At 38.0% G+C, this 17853-nt stretch overlaps 1 protein-coding gene across 2 annotated transcripts in view; it reads right to left on the reverse strand.

Moving 5' to 3' along the window:
- Positions 1 to 17853, reverse strand: part of LOC113226801 (pancreatic lipase-related protein 2-like) — a 44129-nt gene that overhangs the window by 13775 nt on the left and 12501 nt on the right. Inside the window, exons 2-4 of one of the 2 annotated variants that reach the window (XM_026459557.1) lie at positions 7619 to 7676; positions 1979 to 2117; positions 635 to 743 (exon numbers count right to left, since the gene is read on the reverse strand). In XM_026459557.1, the coding sequence (XP_026315342.1) occupies positions 635 to 743; positions 1979 to 2117; positions 7619 to 7676 (306 nt within the window). Of the gene's footprint in view, positions 1 to 629; positions 744 to 1978; positions 2118 to 7618; positions 7677 to 17853 lie in introns of both variants that reach the window. The other variant, XM_026459556.1, reaches the window with a different exon arrangement.

Consider the following 17853-nt stretch of genomic DNA (forward strand, 5'->3'; position numbering starts at 1 on the left):
ATGTACTTAGAATGATTGTAATATAAGGTCTACTTATGTAGAGCATGGTCAAACCAACCAAGCGTCTTTCAAGTAGAGGCCATGGATTCAAATCTGAGTTTTTCGTAATTTATGTCCGAAATTTTATATGAAATTTACCACGAGCTATTCGGTGAAGGAAAACATGGTGAAACCCGAACGTCGAAGAAGGTATACAACCCTCGGGAAACGTGTGAAGTCCCCAACCCGCATTGGACCAGCGTGGCAGACTATGGCCTAAACACTCACTCGAGACCCGTGGCGTTGGGCGTATATTTTTTACGATACCAAGTGGCGGGACGAACAAGTCGAGTGATACGTCTGTCCCTAACAATTGCAGTAACACTCAGAGTTTTAAATCACAAAGATCTGAGAGTCACTGACGCTGCGCCCATCACCCTGAGACATGTAGACAAGTCTCATGTGCCAGTAATTTCACCAGCACCCTTATTTCAAAATCAGAACGCAGTAATGGTCATATTACTACTTGGCGGCAGAAATAAATAAGATGGCAATACTTCCCTAGACGAACTCTTTCACAAGGAGCTCTACTGTTACGTTAAATGGGTTGGTGATGTGAGCATCAGAAACGGTTAAGTCAGATTTCTTACCTTTTTTGTGTTTCTAGCAGCATTGACTAAGTAGGACCCATGAGACATATTCGACCAGTCCAAAAGTATTACGTTGGTGCCCGGTCGCGTTTCTAGATAGGCGTTCACCATGACCTGAAATTTCACGTTACAAGAATTAAAAAAAACCTGTTTGTATGTGTTAATGTAGTTCGGTTTTGTACTTTGACTGCAACAAGTTTTTTGGGTCTCTGTCTTATGTCTCATAGACAAACACAGGTTTACCAAGTTTAAGATAATGGATCGTCAATTGCCAGTTGCCCTGTTCCACAATTCAACAATGTTATATTTTCTTACAATTTGAAGTTTTTTTTTATGATACCAAGTGCCGGAACGAAAAAGTTCTGGTGGTAAGCGACGCGCCTGTCTATAGCAGTAGTGCCACTCACAACTGTAACTCGCAAATATCTGAGGGGCGCTGCTACTGTGCCCGTCACCCTGAGACATAGGCGGCAGAAATCGAAATAAGTAAGTTTTGTATTTAGTACTTCTGTAATTTGTAGGGGGAAAAATATTATTATTATGTTTCACATAAGGGATGTTACCACTTATAATGCTGAATCCGCTTGAGCCGGTCAAAAAAGCTTTACGTTCATGCAATAAGTGCCAAAAAAGGCGTTGTGCGCTTCGCTTTCGCTCGGGTCGTCACCGCGAACCGACGTGGAACACACCTTTATTGCTCTTATTGCACAAATGGATTTTTTTTCTGACCAGCTCAAGATTCCCATGTGTGGTGACTTTATAAGCCTGGACGCGTTTTTTTTGCAATTTAGAGCACATTAGGGCCATTATGTTGTGACGACAGATATGTTTAAAGTGTCGCGACTTGTATATTTAAATGAAGTTATTCACACAAAGAACAACACTTTATTAGATTAACTGATTTGACGATCTTTTGTCGTTACGACGACAGATGTCGTGATAGTGGGAAGAGTTAGAACGACAGTCTGACGATAAATAAAACGTCACTATAAAAATGTCACGACAGGTAATCGCAACATCAAACGATTCTGTCGCGCAAACGACAAGGCGGCTGCCGTGAACCGATAAATTGTTGTCACGATCTAGTGGGAACAGCTAGACGACAGTAGCTCAACGACAAAATAAACGTCCACGACAGATAGTCGTAATAAGGGAATAGGCTAGACGCGACAGTCATCCAGCGATAAATGAAACGTTACGACATAATGGAAACGCACCCAAAAACTTTACATTTTGATTTTTGATTTTAATACACCTTCAGGTTATGAATGCCGCACCTTGTCCCATTGCACTGCTGGCGAGACTTGAACTTATCAGGTTTGGTATATATTTGTAAAAGATTAACATACCTGGACACTCTCCTTCTGCGCTGTCTCGATGAAGCCATGCATGTAGATGACTGTGGGGCTGTTCTTGTCGAAACCCTTGACATCGAATAAACGATTGGCTTGCATGAGGGGAAAATCCACGTACTCTTCAAAGGTGCTTCTGAAATAATATGCGATAAGGTATTGTAACTTTACAGCTTTAATCTTGTCCGTGGAATTAGATGCTATAATGTATATATAAATATCATACATTCTTAAGCGAAGTAAAAAAACTGACATACGAAAATGACGGCTGAGTTGTACAAATGACTTACTATAAAGAAATATTACAGTGCATGAATATATACAACAATAATTTTGGATTATTGTAAAAGATTATGACGTCCTTTTTATAAGTCTTGATAAATTAGTAAAAAAATGTATTAAAATTTAATGAATGTCAAAATGTTTTACCATCATGTTATACAATTATTTTCGTGAAATTACTCCACTAGTTTGTTACAATTATTAATACAAAGATCGAACACTTAGAAAAAATTCCTTCGATCCGACAGGATGGGAACTAACGTCTTCTAGCAAACCGTGGCAAACGCTATGCCAACTAAGCCAAGGAATGAACTACCGGACCTTACGAATTTTTCTATGTGCTTATTGCAGGTCTTTACTTTGGTTCTTTAACGACTTTTTTCTTGCCATAGTTGCCAACTTTGAGAAATCTAGACATATTTAATTTGTAAATTGTAACTTGCGACTTTCTTATCTATTATTGCAGTAATCAATTAAGAATGTATCATTCGAAATTTCCATATATATGTGATATAATGCAAAACGTGTTTGTACCGGTACTCACTGTTACAACTCTTATTAAATTACATTTGAAGCAAATAAACAAATTTTATTATTACAGTAATTTTAGCGAGAAGACAAATAAAAACACTATGTATATGTATTTAAAAGGTGTTCGCATTGACGAAACCAGTATTATTTATATCCAGCAAAGTTACTCATGTTACTATGATCTTGTGAAGGTATTTCATAAATTCTATCAATAGTTAAATATTTATAGGAATAGGCTTGGTTTGCAAGATTTATTTCTAATATGGATTCTCTGTATAAAAAGATACAGACCTATCTTATGAATGTATCTGTACAGGGTATTTGTAAAATACTAACAATCGCGCAGGACCACTTACTTACTAACACCATAAACAACAATTTTTGTTTCAAGACTTTTTACAAAACGTATTAAATTACCAAAGATAAACTTTTATGTTTTTGTTGTACTATCTGACACTTTTTAAAGGTCTCTACCTTAGAGGATGGGAAAAAAATAAAAGAAGTCTCTACCATGACATTACAGTGACAGTTATCGCAAGTGACTGCGTAAAAGGTTTGTTTACAAAATGTTGTTTCTTCTGGTGACCGCTAGGGGCGCTGTATAATTTGCAATACAAAATTGTGCAGTAATTTACGCGGTTGCTAGCGACTACAATCACAGTAAACTCGTGGTAGAGGCACTATATTTGGTAGTAAGATGGGAAGTTCAAGTTTGACATCGGACTGGTAGTTACGCTAGCGCTTTCTTTTGTTACCACACAGAGTTATCAGCATTTAGCGCGATCTATTTAAATATTTTTATTTTAGTACGGAACTAAAATATCATTAATTTAAAAGTTATGATACAACGTCCTTGTCTATGATTTTTTTTAATATCAAATGACGGAACGAACAAGTCGTGCGCCTGACGGTTTGATTACTTGACTGTCCATAATTGTTGCAGTGCAACTCAGAGCTTTCAATCGCAAAGATATGAGGGGCACTGCCACTGCGCCTGTCAACCTGAGACATAAATATGACTAGTCCCATGTGCCTGTAGTTTCACCAGCACGCTTACCCTTCAAAACTGAAGCGCTGTGCTCACATTACTGCTTGGCGGCAGAAATAGATAAGGTGGCAGTACTTCCCTGGACGAACTCATTCATAAGGAGCTCTACTGCCACAAAATGTATAGAATGTTAGTAATACTCGTGCAGCGAGGTTGTTAGTATTTTACAAATAACCATGTATATCTACCACTGTCGAGATATCAGGGTTTCGCGATTGTTACACGTTGGAAGTGAAAGATTTTGTTTGTGGACCTAAATTGCGTATATTTGTTTTTGTGTTCGTTCGGATCTACGATGCCACTGAGAGACTTATAGTGGTAACGCCAGATAGTTTGTCTGAGCTCGCATCTCCTTTTCCTTTCCCATCCTAATCCGTGTTACGCCAAAGCCGCAAAAATTGCCAGTGACTGAAAAATAAGTGTGTGTGTGACGTTAATATTCGAACTCAAAAATCTGAATTTTTTATAAATTAACTGTCCGCATCTCCGCCCAGCATTAAGCTGTTTACGCAAGTGTTTAGATGGTGGCGTTATTGGTAATGGGCCACAAGTGAAGTGGTGAAGCGCTACGGACGAGCCCTTCGACGTTTCGGACAGTAAAGGTTGGTGGTAGCACGGCTTCCCTTCCTTTTACTTGCGAGCTCACCTTTCCAGCAGCTCTGCGCGAGCTATCGAAGGTATTTTTTTTTTCTTATAGTGTCTTTTTGCGCGGAATATGAATTGATTTTTGTTACGAATATAAAATATATTCACCATGAACATTATGCTTCCAAATTTAAATTTATTTTTCTGTTAAAACAAAAATTAAAAATTCATCTTCATGAGCAATGAAAAACAAAGAATAATATCAAGAATTGTTTTACGTAGCTACGGAGAATTAAGGGGCATTTAGCCTGATATTTTGATATTGTCCGTGGTGACTAAGAACATACTAAAAACGAATCAAAAATATGTTTAAGAACAACTTAAAATCTCAAATTGTTTGTATGTGGCGCCTTTTTGTGACAACCTGTATATAAGAGAAACTAATTGCCCAAGTTCATTAATACGAGCGAGTGCAATCGTTTCGGCCTTTCCCATTCTATTATAGGAATCGTTTTAGACAGCACTACTATCGTCTGATTACATGACGTCATGCATTATGTGGTAACTTGAAGTGACCTGCTATTTTTATAACGACCGAGTAACATGTTTATTCTCTACCAATATTAACGTTTGTTTGTAAAATATGACATAGCTTTTGGAAATGGACTATTTTTTTTAGACCTAAAACGTGTACATTTGTTTTTTCAAACAAATGCAACGTTTCGGGCCTTTTATAGGTCCCATGTTTACGACTTACTCTACTCTATAGTCAGCTGTAACCATGGAACCTCCAAAAAAAAAAAAAACAAATATACAGACGACCTCGGTTGTCGAGTGGCTTGCTCACCGGTTTTCACGGTGTAGTCTCAGAGATCTGAGGTCCCGGGTGCGATCCCCGGTCGGGTCAGTGTAAATATTTAACTTTTCTATATTGTCTCGAGTCTGGGTGTTTGTGGTACCGTCGTTGTTTCTGATTTCCATAACACAACTGCTTTAGCTACTTACTTTGAGATCAGAGCAACTAATGTGATGTTGTTTAATATTTATTATACGTGATTTAGTTCCGAAAATACATAACTTTAATGTACAATATGTAAAAATTGGGAACCTCAAAACTCTATATATATTATAATAAAGTTCTTTTTATGATATCCACAGGCGTGTCGCTTACCACAGGCGCACGCTGTTCGTCCCGACACTTGGTATCGTAAAAGAAAACGACACTCATGACATTTGCAGTGCCATTATGAGCTTTAAATTGCAAAGATTTGAAGAGCAGTACCACTGCGCCCGTCATTCAGACACATACTCATGAGTTGACATGTACCTTGTGTCACCAGCACCCTTACCCTTCAAAACTGGAACGCAGTAAAGCACACATTACTATTTGGCGACAGAACTAGGTATGGTGACAGTGCCTGTGTCGTGTCTGGAAGAATTCTTTCACAATGAGCTCTACACTAGAGCTGCTTGTTTGCAATTATAAATAAAATAAAAATAAAATAGTTTATTTGACATGCAATACACCACAAAGAAAAGAATATGCAAATTAATAATAATACACAAAAACACACGTCAATATGTTTATGACTCAGCTACAGAGGCATTGTTCTCGCCGATATTCTGCCATAGCCCTTAATGATCAGGAACACACAAAAATGTATATAATTCAATCATAAAGCACATATATACGCGTCAGAATACACTAATAAACTGAAATGAAAAATGTTATTATAATTCCAAATTAGTAAAAACCAGTATAACAACACACAACGCGCGGATTAAAAAAAATATATAACCTGCATGCCGTGATTGCTTGTCAAATCGCCATTGTGAACATTTACGTTTGGATGTCCGTAACAATAAAGACACCGCCGCCGCTCTTCCGGGAGGATGTAGGTCATTCCATATTTTAGATGAGGCGTGTTTGAAGCAACCACGGGCAACAGCGAGTTTTATTTTAACGCACACACTCAACATAGCCCCGCACTAGAGAAACCCACGCGGCGCGGGTGCCATGGACACACACACAGACAACCACAAATTACACCCAAACTGACGAGAGAAATAAATATAGGCCATACAAATATTTCTCCAGGCCCAGGAATCGAACCTGGGACCTCTGCGTGGCAGTCCGGTATGGTAACCGTTCGGCCACGGAGGCAGTTATCGGGTTCCTAATCATGACACCCCTATCGCGAAGTCCCTCAACATTAGTTTGCATGACAAGCTTATATATATAGGCATCCCTTTTTAAATAAAGAACGTAAAAACTATATCTAAGAGTGGTAACACACGGTTTTTTTTTTTTTTTTTTGTGACTCGGCAAAATGACTGCACCGCGCCTGATGGAAAGTGCGAATACAGTCCAGAGATGAGAGTAACGGATGGAAAATACAAATATCTTCACTCCGTCACTATCATTTTGCCGGTCTGGCCAAATGCTTCTTCACACTACGTTTGAAGGACCCGATGTTATAGAGGGGAGGGAATACATGCGCCGGGAGTTGGTTCCACAATTTGATGGTTCGGCATAAAAACGAATTGCCAAACTTTTTAGTGCGGGACGGTATTGAACTGACCGTCCATCTGTGGCAACGCAGTCCGGCACGGGTGGTCCGCTGATGGAAAGGAGAGGAAGGGATAAGGTTGAATAACTCTTCAGAGCACTCACCGTGGTACAGGCGATAGAATACGGTGACTTTTAGCAACGATGCGAATCGCTACACTTGCGATTTATAGGCAATTGCTTCGATGCAAACGCGCGACTGCATTAATACAAACGTGCGATTGGCTATAAGTATCAAGTGTAGCGATGCAATCGCGCGTTAGTATCGATGCAGTCGCGCGCTTGCATCGCGTTTGCATTGCTGCTTAGAATGTGTAACTGCTCCAAGACAATGTGAGTTACGCATACTGAGGATCTGATCAGAATTATAACTGTTCATAAAATAATCACATAACAATTTGTGCGACGGTTGCAGGCATGAAAGTGCATCCGAAAGGCACATTCGTATAGTTTTTGCCTCAAAGTATGTATTGTTTCGATGAACCACATGAACATGTTAAAAAACCGTGTTTCGTTAACTTAGCCAACAAAGAAATAAAGTTTCTTTAAATTTCTTGATTGTAATTTTATAATATGAATACACGGGACTAAAGTACCTATCTGGATATAGAAAGACACTCACCCATTGTAAAATCGTAAATAGATGTCTTGAATCCGATTAGTTCGATCTGGTGAAATACCTGTGAACAAAATTATAATTTATTATATAGCAGCTATGCAGTAGTAGTAGAGGTGATAGCCTAATAGAACGGTTGCGTCTCAATTAAGAGGTCGATGATTCGAGTCCCTGTGGTGGGCGTATTTTTTATAATATCAAGTGCGAAACGAACAAGTCGTGCGTCTGATGCTGAAGCTACACCCCTGTCCATAATAGTTGCAGTGCCACTCGGAGCTTTAAGTTGCAAAGCTCTGAGGGGAACTGCCACTGCGCCTCCATCATGTCCCATGTGCCGATAATTTCACCAGCACCTTCCCTTCCTTTTTTATCTCGTCTGCCGAGGTACCAATGTTTATAAATAAATGTTTTTCACGCCATTGCGCAAAAGTATCCTCGGTTCAAATTCTCCGTTTGCTCGATTTGCCAGACTCGTCAATACTCTACCTCCTGAAATGGATATCTTAGCAGTCTCTTTGCCTGTCTGGCACATTGTTACCTTCTTATGTTTTATCTACATATTATAATAAGAAAACCATTTATTTTTAAGTTACCTAAACTTGTGTTACATCTAACTTTATACCGCGTCACCTAACGTGACTTTACTGTTAATGGCAGGCGGAAAGTATCTGCTATATACCTTGGAAGTAGTTGAAAGTCAAAAAGAATATACTGTATATACAGCACATTATCCGCAGATTTTGTGGAGTAATGAAGCCGTGACACGTATAACAACGTCGTCGGTACCGCTGGACGCAATAGATGATTAGGGTCAGTCGGGGCGGTGTCAGTAAGGTTACGCCTGGTTTAGTTCTTAATAATAATTTCACTTAAACAAGGGAATTCTCAGTACAAAGTACGAGAATAACAAAACTCCAAGCGCACTACACTACACTCAAGTTAAGACATCCAGACCAAAAACAATTTGGATAGTTTCGGGAATAGACCTGGGAACTGCTCATCGAATGTGAATAGTGTTAACTTCTGAGATATCGAGGTTGTCTACACTGGATCATAATGGTGGAACAGATATGGTGACTGGAAAACCAAGATTCTGGATTCTGGAATTTACACAACCATGTTCTAAGAATAACTTGTCGCTTTCCTTTTTAGTTATAAATAGACTTTGCTGTAACAAACTATTTATAATTTTATCCTCAGCAAAAAGTGAACTTTAAAATTCACAACTTATTTTCTTTCATTATGTTTGTATTATACATAAATAATACTGTTTCAAACATGTCGATATTATGAAAAATAAAAAGGGTTCTTAGGTTTTCGTGATTGTTACACACTAATATTAATTAATATTAGACATAACTGGTTGAAGACTGTACCACCTCAGTCAACCGTGACCATGGGACCTGTAAAGGGCCCGAAACGTCGGTTTGTTTGAAAAAACAAATATACGCGATTTAAATCCGGAAAAATAGTTTCATTTCCTAAATAAAAAGGGTTTCAAATAAGATCACTCCACCAGGTTCCCTTAGCCTAGTCCCTCTGGGGATGTAAATGTATGTAAAGTTGCAATCAAATTGCGACAATATTTATTTCTTCGGGTATATTACTCGTTCGAACTCGTACTCAAAGGCCTTCGAATGGTTATTATGCTGGTCTGGCACGCAGAGATTCCGGGTTCGATTCCCGGGCCAGGAGAAATATATGTTTTTTTTAGTAATGTCAAGTGACGGGACGAACAAGTCGTGCGCCTGATGGTAAGCTATACGGCACTGCTACTGCGCCTGTCACCCTGAGACATATGTTGATGATATTACATATCCGATATTGAAATACTGACACTACTGATACCCACATTATTTCTTGGCAGCAGAAATAGGTAAGGTGGCAGTACATCCTGTCGATGACTTCTCTAGATGAACTCTCACAAAGAGCTACTATCCTAGTCCTTTACATTATCTTAAACCTCTTCCCTTAAGGGACCCCCGGCTTATACAAAAAAGTATTAAAAATAAAATACCAATCACAATATCCACATCTACCCGAGGCCTTGGACATTTCCCGGTTTCAGCTGAACAATATCCAAATGAAATTATACATAACAACAGAGCACAAATGATAGAAGCCATACTGTCACCCCATTAGATTGTAACACTGAACTGACTAGCAATGGCTTCGTGGGTTTGCGTTTTAGTGTCATTTAAGTAATTTTTTTTATTATTATCCATTTTCTATGATTATAGAAATTGTAACGTTGAATTATTAGGATCCCGTATACAAATGGTAGATATCAAATTCTTATTTTCAAACATTTATTTGGGCAGGCAAAGGTTCTACCATACTGCCTCTTCATATATTAGTACCTTTCCTTGTTTTGATGGAAAAGGCGACAAGCGCCTGTTCTTATACATATATTTATTTCATATATCATGAAGGGTTGATGGCGTATAATTGTATAGGACAGGGTAAGCGTCTATGTTTTTCAAAAGGTCTTCTGTTGAGCGCGGGATATCTTCGGGTTTGACATATATTTGCAACTAAAGAGGCTAAGGCGTAGTAAATTGTAGGATGTACAGTTACAGAATATATACGGTCCAGAGTTTGATCGGCACTATTACAATAAGTACATATTGAAGAGGCAATAAACGTATGCGACGAAAATGAGCATTAAATCGAGCGTGGCCCACTCAGTTTCATTTGATAGTAAGTTATAATGCTGGAGCACGGTCGTCGTTCTTCATCTTTTACTGTAAAGCTTCAGTAAAGTGAGTCTATAGTGTCGATGGTCGCTATCAACCGCATAAAATATTTGTATAATATAAAATATCAAGTTGATAGTGACCGCTAAGACCGCTGTATAATTTTCCATATAAAATTGTGAATATTTTCGCAGTGGCTATCAGCACTGTAATCTCAGGGTCTTACATTAGGCACATTTTCATTAAATTAGGCACTTTTGGAAACATAAACATGCCTCACCACACGGTTTCCTTAACGGTCTGCGGTGGCCCATGTGCAAGTCCTTGAAGCAACTTCACACTCAGGTAAGTAGCTGCAGAGACAAGATTTGCAAATGGGGGTTCAGGGATACTAGTCTAACCCGATGTTTTTTTTTTTTTTTTTTTTTTTTATACCTGACAGGCAAATGACTCCACTCCACCTGATGTTAAGTGGAAAGTGGTATCCAAACGCGAAGGAATCGTTTGAAGGACCCCATATCATAAGAGGGAGGGAAGACATGTGCCGGAAGGGAGTTCCATTTGTCAACCGTGCGGCAGAGAAAGGAGCCACCGAACCTTTTAGTACGCGATGGAATGCGGCAGGTAGTGAAACGGTGACTACGAAGGCCAGCACGCGTGCTTCTGAGCAGGAACGGGGAAGGGGGGATGAGATTGAACAGCTCCTCAGAGCACTCACCATGGTACATGCGGTAAAAGGCGCTAAGCGATGCAACATCTCTACGCAGTTGCAGAGGTTCAAGGCGTGATGAGACCTCTTCGTCGCCTATAATTCTAGTAGCACGACGCTGTCATTTATCCAAGGCATCGAGTAGGTACTTGGCGGAGCCGTCCCACAAGTGCGAACAATACTCAACGCAAGACCGGACCTGTGTTTTGTACAGCAGGCATAACTGGTCCGGCGTGAAAAAACGTCGCACCTTGTTCAGGACTCCGAGTTTCCGTGAGGCTGTTTTGATCACAGATTCGATGTAGCTCCTTGGATTCAAATCACAGCAGATTTCCATACCGAGCAAGGTGAAACTGCTCTGAGGTGAAAGTGCTGTGCTCATCAGAGAAGGCATGGGAAGAATGTGACTGGTGGTACAACGCAGACCATGTAGCACTTGCTCGTGTGCCCCTATTGCGTACAAACCTGGCGAATGCATGCAGAAAAGTCCACCTCTACGCGGCCACGAATGGCGCAGTCGAAGTGGCAACATACTATTCAAAGTCAACATAGTTCTCAAATAAAAGAAGCATCGACACTGAAGGTGTTGTTAGAGCCAATTACTTTCCTCATTATAACTGCTTCGAAGAAAATGATCTCAATAACTCTATGTTACTTTTTCGGGAAATTTAAGGTACAAGTTAGTTATTGAACATGTTGTTAATAACAATATTACTTTGTGATTAAAACTTCTTCAATGTTATCTTTTGAAACCTTTAACTATCATTATGTATGTACCTATTATGTACCTATATAATTTTAACGAAATATGTTTCACTTCATCATTTTACAAATTTAATGTATTTATTATATTATATTTATTCTGAAATATATAGCATTGAATTACGTCATATTATTTTATATTATACTCTCTATTTTTAAGTAAAAGGTTTACTAGTCAAGTAGAGTTTTAGTTAATCATGAAATGCCGACAAAATAAACCAGCTCTATTTTATATATACATTTAAGGTTGTGTTATTGATGTGCAAATTTTCATGTAGGTAGTCTGCGATGCTTTTAGTTAGTTGTTCTACTTTACATAACATAAGCTTAAACTTAAATTAAATGTTGTAGTGATATGTAGTGTAAAACGTATTAATTTTAAAAACATAGGACTAATGTCGCTATTGAACTGTTTGGCGAAATATGTGTGAATTTTGGAAATGATACGATGACAATGATCGCATCTAATACGCGTATGTTTGGTTTTTTCAAACAAATCAACGTTTCGGGGTCTTTACAGGTTCCTTTGTCATGGTTAACTGAATTTAGACCAAAAAGTGATCAATTTTAACGAAGAACTTGTTATATGAATTTTGTAAAATAATTTAAGTGTATAAAAAAAAGAGCAACAAAAAAGAGATTTTTTGTAACAAAACTATACGATTGCACGTTTGTAAGAATGTTCATCATCATTGTGGAAAATTACTAAACAGCCATGATCTTAGGCAATCAGAAGGCCTTGAAATCTTTTGCTTACTATACCACAATCTTATAACTGACGTAATGTATAATGAAATGAAATTAACTCCCATTTATTTCGGGTTCCCATGCAGATCACAGATATTCTTAAAGTGCCTCTTTGACTAGATAGCGAAGGTCGACAGTCGGCCCTGCATTTTTTCGGCCATCGCATAATAGCATCAGTTATGCCGATGTCGTGCTGCTCGCCATATATGAGTCATTTGCGGCATCTTATGGGTTGACGTGAAATGTCAAAAAAACTGAGTACGTGATATTTAAGGCGGGAACCAAATGTCCTTTCTTTTTGGCGTTCCCCTTAGGAGGGTGCATCAGTTCAAATACCTTGGACATTTGCTTACCGAAGACCTTAGAGATAATGCAGACATAGAGAGGGATCGCAGAGCGTTGTCAGTTCGGAAACGTGCTGGCCTGCAGATTGTACAGCATCGAGTATAACCAGAAATAGAAACGAAATGTCATTTACTCTGATAACTGCGCTCCGATTGGTCAGCCCGAATTTGGAACATTTGACGGGTGTCGTAAATTGTTTCACTTCAAATCGACCGGTTTAACTTGAGCTTTGCTATAATGGACGAAAATTGCAAAATTACATATTTAATATTTAATTACCGATGAAATGTTATTCCGTTTGTTTTGTAATTAAAGGTTTTGCTGTTTTTCCTACACCATCGAATGGAACAGCCTCCATTGTTAGAGATATTATCTTTATTACTATAAATACAGAATATTTTTGGAATATACGGAGATATACACACAGGCCAGTTGTAGGCGCTGTGCTATTTCAGTTTTGTAATTTGTGACTTCATCGCAAACGAGAGTTGATATTTTAAAGTGATGTAAGGCCCGTTTGTCTGATGAGTTGTCAGGAATGGGTGGCCTTTATTTCGTGTCTATTTCAGGTTGTATACCCGATTTTGTACAGTTATAGCTAAAGTAACAATCTGCATTTTTCTGTACTCGTCGAGTCTGTGGGTCGGATTATTGTTGAGGAGATCACGGTAACGAACATAGCGAAAGCGGAGCTAACTTTTGAGGTCAGTTTAAAAAAAGTTATAATTACCATTCAATATTTCTATTATATACCTACAAACAATAGTCTTAAGTTTAATAGCAATTTAGTAGCAATAGAGCTCCATATGAAAGAGATTGTCTAGGGAAGTACTGCCACTTTATCTATTTCTGCCGCCAAGCAGTAATGTAAGCATTATGAAAGGTAACGGTGCTGGTGGTGCAGGCACGTGGGACTTGTCAACTTATGTCTCTGGGCTCAGTGGTGGTACCACTAAGATCTTTGCGATTTAACTTTTTTTGCTCACTCACTCACAAGAGCGGAACCGTAACAGTTATGGATAGGTATGTTGCTTATCACCAGTTGCCGACTTGTTCGTCCCGTCACTTATTTAAATTATACAAAAAAAATGTAATACTAATAAGTGGGCCTAAGACGTCTAAATAAAATATTTTTATAGTATAGACATTTGTGTTACGAATTTGAATTACAGAACTCTTGATATTCAAGATTTGCATATGATGCAGGGTTATTTTACTTTAGTCGTTGTTCCCATATTTCACACATGCCAGTCCATGGAGGATAATCTAACGCTATATAATAATAATCTTTTCCGTATACGTATTGAATTGTTGCTAATAGAAATTAAGGAAATACCTAATTGGACGATGCAACTGTTTTTAACAAGGCAAGGCCCTGGAGGTAATTTCTACTTACCTGTATTAATTATATTGTATCGGGACCAGTATACAAGTATATTCAAGCCCTTTTAAATATTACAGACAAGGAGTTGGCCGTGACTCGGATCTTGTGATAAAAAATTCATCAAAAGAATTTATACAGATTAAATGTATATATTCTTTTGAAATAATGCTGTTATGAAAGATGTAATTTATAAATGGAATTATAATTTAAATTGGGCTATATGGAAATGTGCTGCCCGGAAATAAAATTTTAAATAATTTTTTCTTTTTTTTTATGAGACTAAGTGACGGGACGAACAAGTCGTGTGCCTGATGGTAAGCGACACGCCTGACCATAGATGCAATGTCACTCACAGCTTTAAATCACAAAGAAGTGAGGGCCACTTGTCACTGCGCCTTTCACCTTGAGACGTAACTTGACAAGTTCCATGTGCCTGTAATTTCACCAGCACCCTTACCCTTTAAAACCGGAAAAAAGTAATGCTCACACTACAGCTTGGCGGTGGAGTTAGGTAAGGTGGCAGTACTTCTCTAGAGGAACTCTTTCACATGGAGCTCCACTGTTACTTAATCTTAATTACAATATCAGTACATTATTATTTGTACCATGTACAGATTATTATACTTTCATAGTTATACACTACATAATTGTCATATTACCCATATAATTTCGACCGTTTCCTCATGCTCATACTGGGTGCTCCTACTGGTAGAAGCACGAGGACGTGACGCCGTATCTAATAAATACACTGAATAAAAAAAACATCAATATAAAAAAGTCAAAAATATTTTTATTTCATAGATCAGAAGAAATTACACTTCAAATTGTCACTTTGTGATTATTCGTAAGAAGAAGAAGAAGAATGATTTCTCTGAGAAGAATGATCAAGAAACTCTAGTGGTTGTTCTTTAAAACTAATATAGTAATTTAAACAGAAACAACCAAGATCGGATCACTACCATGGATTTTGTCATCCAAGTACCTACGCAGAAGTTGTATAATCTTTAGTATAAAGTTTTTCTGTTATATAGTTTTAAACCTCGTAAATGGCAAAGTTTAAAAATCAACCGAAATCTCATTATATACGTAGATAGAAGCGAATACATTGCCCCTTAAATGAATTTGTGATAGTGTGAAGATAGATATCAAGAACTATTACTATTTTATTCATTATCTCTATTCTTCTCTTTCTTTCTTTTCTTTTATGTCAATAGCTTTCACTGAAGAGACTGAGAAGCTTAGAGAATCGATAACATACATACGAGTACTACAATATTCATTACATATAAATGTAGGTGACGGTACATTAGTAGGAGCACGAGGTCATATTTATCCTTTTGGTCCTACCAGTAGGAGCATAAGGATATATTAGTCCTCGTGCTCCTACCAGTGGGAGCATCAGGAAATGGCCATAATTTCAATGGTATTGTTACCCGCAACAAGTAATAGAGCTGAATATTACATACATGCAAACTATAGGAGACACACATGCTCATACCCTCGTTTACTTTATTATCTTATCTCCAGTTATCGAAATTGAGCGGAGTTAATTTAGCTAAATTAAAGAATGATGTGGATATTCCCTTCTACAAATCTCGGGACTTTTCGGAACTGATTACATTTGAATATGTGTATTATTTATTGAAATTTGAGTACATTGGAGACAAATTAATATTTTCTATTTAAGTATTTGCTACAATTTATTGTCTTAAAAAATAATATTGCAGTTGTGTTTCTTATTTACATAATTAAATATTTTAGTAATTTAAAGAACAAACATGACACAACTTATATTTAGGAATATTTAGAAAATAAACCGTAAAATTTAAATTTTATACGCATTGATGACGAAATGAGTATGTCCATACTAAGAATCGTTCACACTTTAGGTAAATTGACATCCTCAATTTAGATCACTGCTTATCACTGATTAATTTACCTCTTGTCTGGTGATTTAACGATGATTAGGAACTGATGTTCTTAGTGTTATAACTAAATATTTCTACTAGATAAAATAATGTGAAATTATATACAAAATCTCGCGTCAAAATGTTATTAAATTTACGTAAATATTACGAAGGAAAATTTGATTACCCGTTCTTTTTATAGAATATAAACTTTATTTCCCCTTTTAATCATGTAGTCAATTCTTCAGCGTACCATGTCGATCGAGCCTGGACAAGAATGCTTAAAGTATACATTGTAATTGTTCTCAATCATTCTGATTATTGATGGAATGCGCAATCATTGTCCATTACAATCACAACGGAGCACACGATACTCAATAATTCATGAATTAAAAGCTTGTTCTCAGTACTACAAGCGATTTTTTGTTTTTACAAGTAATAATAATTAAAAATCAACTGCCTCCGTGGCCGAACGGTTACCATGCAGAGGTCCCAGGTTCGATTCCCGGGCCGGGAGAAATATTTGTATGGCCTACATTTATTTGTCTCGTGAGTTTGGGTGTAATTTGTAATTGTCTATTTGTGTGTCCATGGCACCCGCGACACAGGGTTTCCCTAGTGCGGGGCTATTTCGAGTGTGTGCGTTATTAAAAAAAAAATAGATAACCTAGATAACCACACCCATTACCTGGTCTTAATCTAGGGATTTTCCTGTAGTATCAGAGTATTGGAATTCACTCCGAGATACTACTCAGAACACCAGACCACTCAGACCAGACCCAATTTAGAAAAGTTTATTTTCCAAATTTGTCCTACGGGAATCAAACCTGGGATCTCATTATCCAGCGTCCACATGGCAAACCACAGGGGCAAACCGTTAGGTCACCGCGATCGTCATAAGATATAAATATTGGACCAGTTGCAGGAAACTTTTATTGGAGATTAACAAAAGTAAATCAAAAGGATGTCTAAAAATGCCAGGCGGAGTAGAATACCGGGATGTCTTCAACAACTGGTCTGTGGCTTCAACAGATCTATCAAGCGCAAGTCTGAACATCTATTGCTGCGAGCTTTGGGATCGCCTAGAACTTTGTGGATAAATGTGGTAAGAATCTCATTAAATATGTTTTGTTTTTATAATATCAAGTGACAGGACGAACAAGTCGTGCGCCTGGTGGTAAGCTACTCGCCTGTTCATAACAGTTGTAGTGCCACTCAGAGCTTTAAATCGCAAAAATCTGACGAGCACTATCACTGCGCGTGTCACCCTGAGACATAAGTTGACAAGTCCCATGTGTCTGTCATTTCTTGAGCATCCTTCAATACTGATTCCTGAAAGAGTTCCTGAGAGGGAACCGGTGTGAAAAAGTTCATCCTGGGCAGTATTGCCCACATTACTGCTTGGCGGCAGAAATAGTTAAGGTGGAAGTGCTTCCCTGGACGAACTCTTTCACAAGGAGCTCTACTGCTAGTAGATTCTACGCTGCAGAGTCTCGAGCATTTGATCAAACTTGCCTTAGGCGGGTATTTTATCGGATGCGGATTTTTCATATTGCCACAACCAAATACAAAAGGGGTTTACGTACATAGGCTGTGTATATATTGTATAAAAGTCGCAACCGTATTACATAACGCGCCGTATTAAATTACGGCTAGACGGTTTGCAAAACTGCGCTGTTTTCTAATACAGC

The sequence above is a fragment of the Hyposmocoma kahamanoa genome, unplaced genomic scaffold (assembly GCF_003589595.1).
Source record: "Hyposmocoma kahamanoa isolate Upper Pololo Valley unplaced genomic scaffold, ASM358959v1 202, whole genome shotgun sequence".
Classification (NCBI taxonomy): Eukaryota; Metazoa; Arthropoda; class Insecta; order Lepidoptera; family Cosmopterigidae; genus Hyposmocoma; species Hyposmocoma kahamanoa.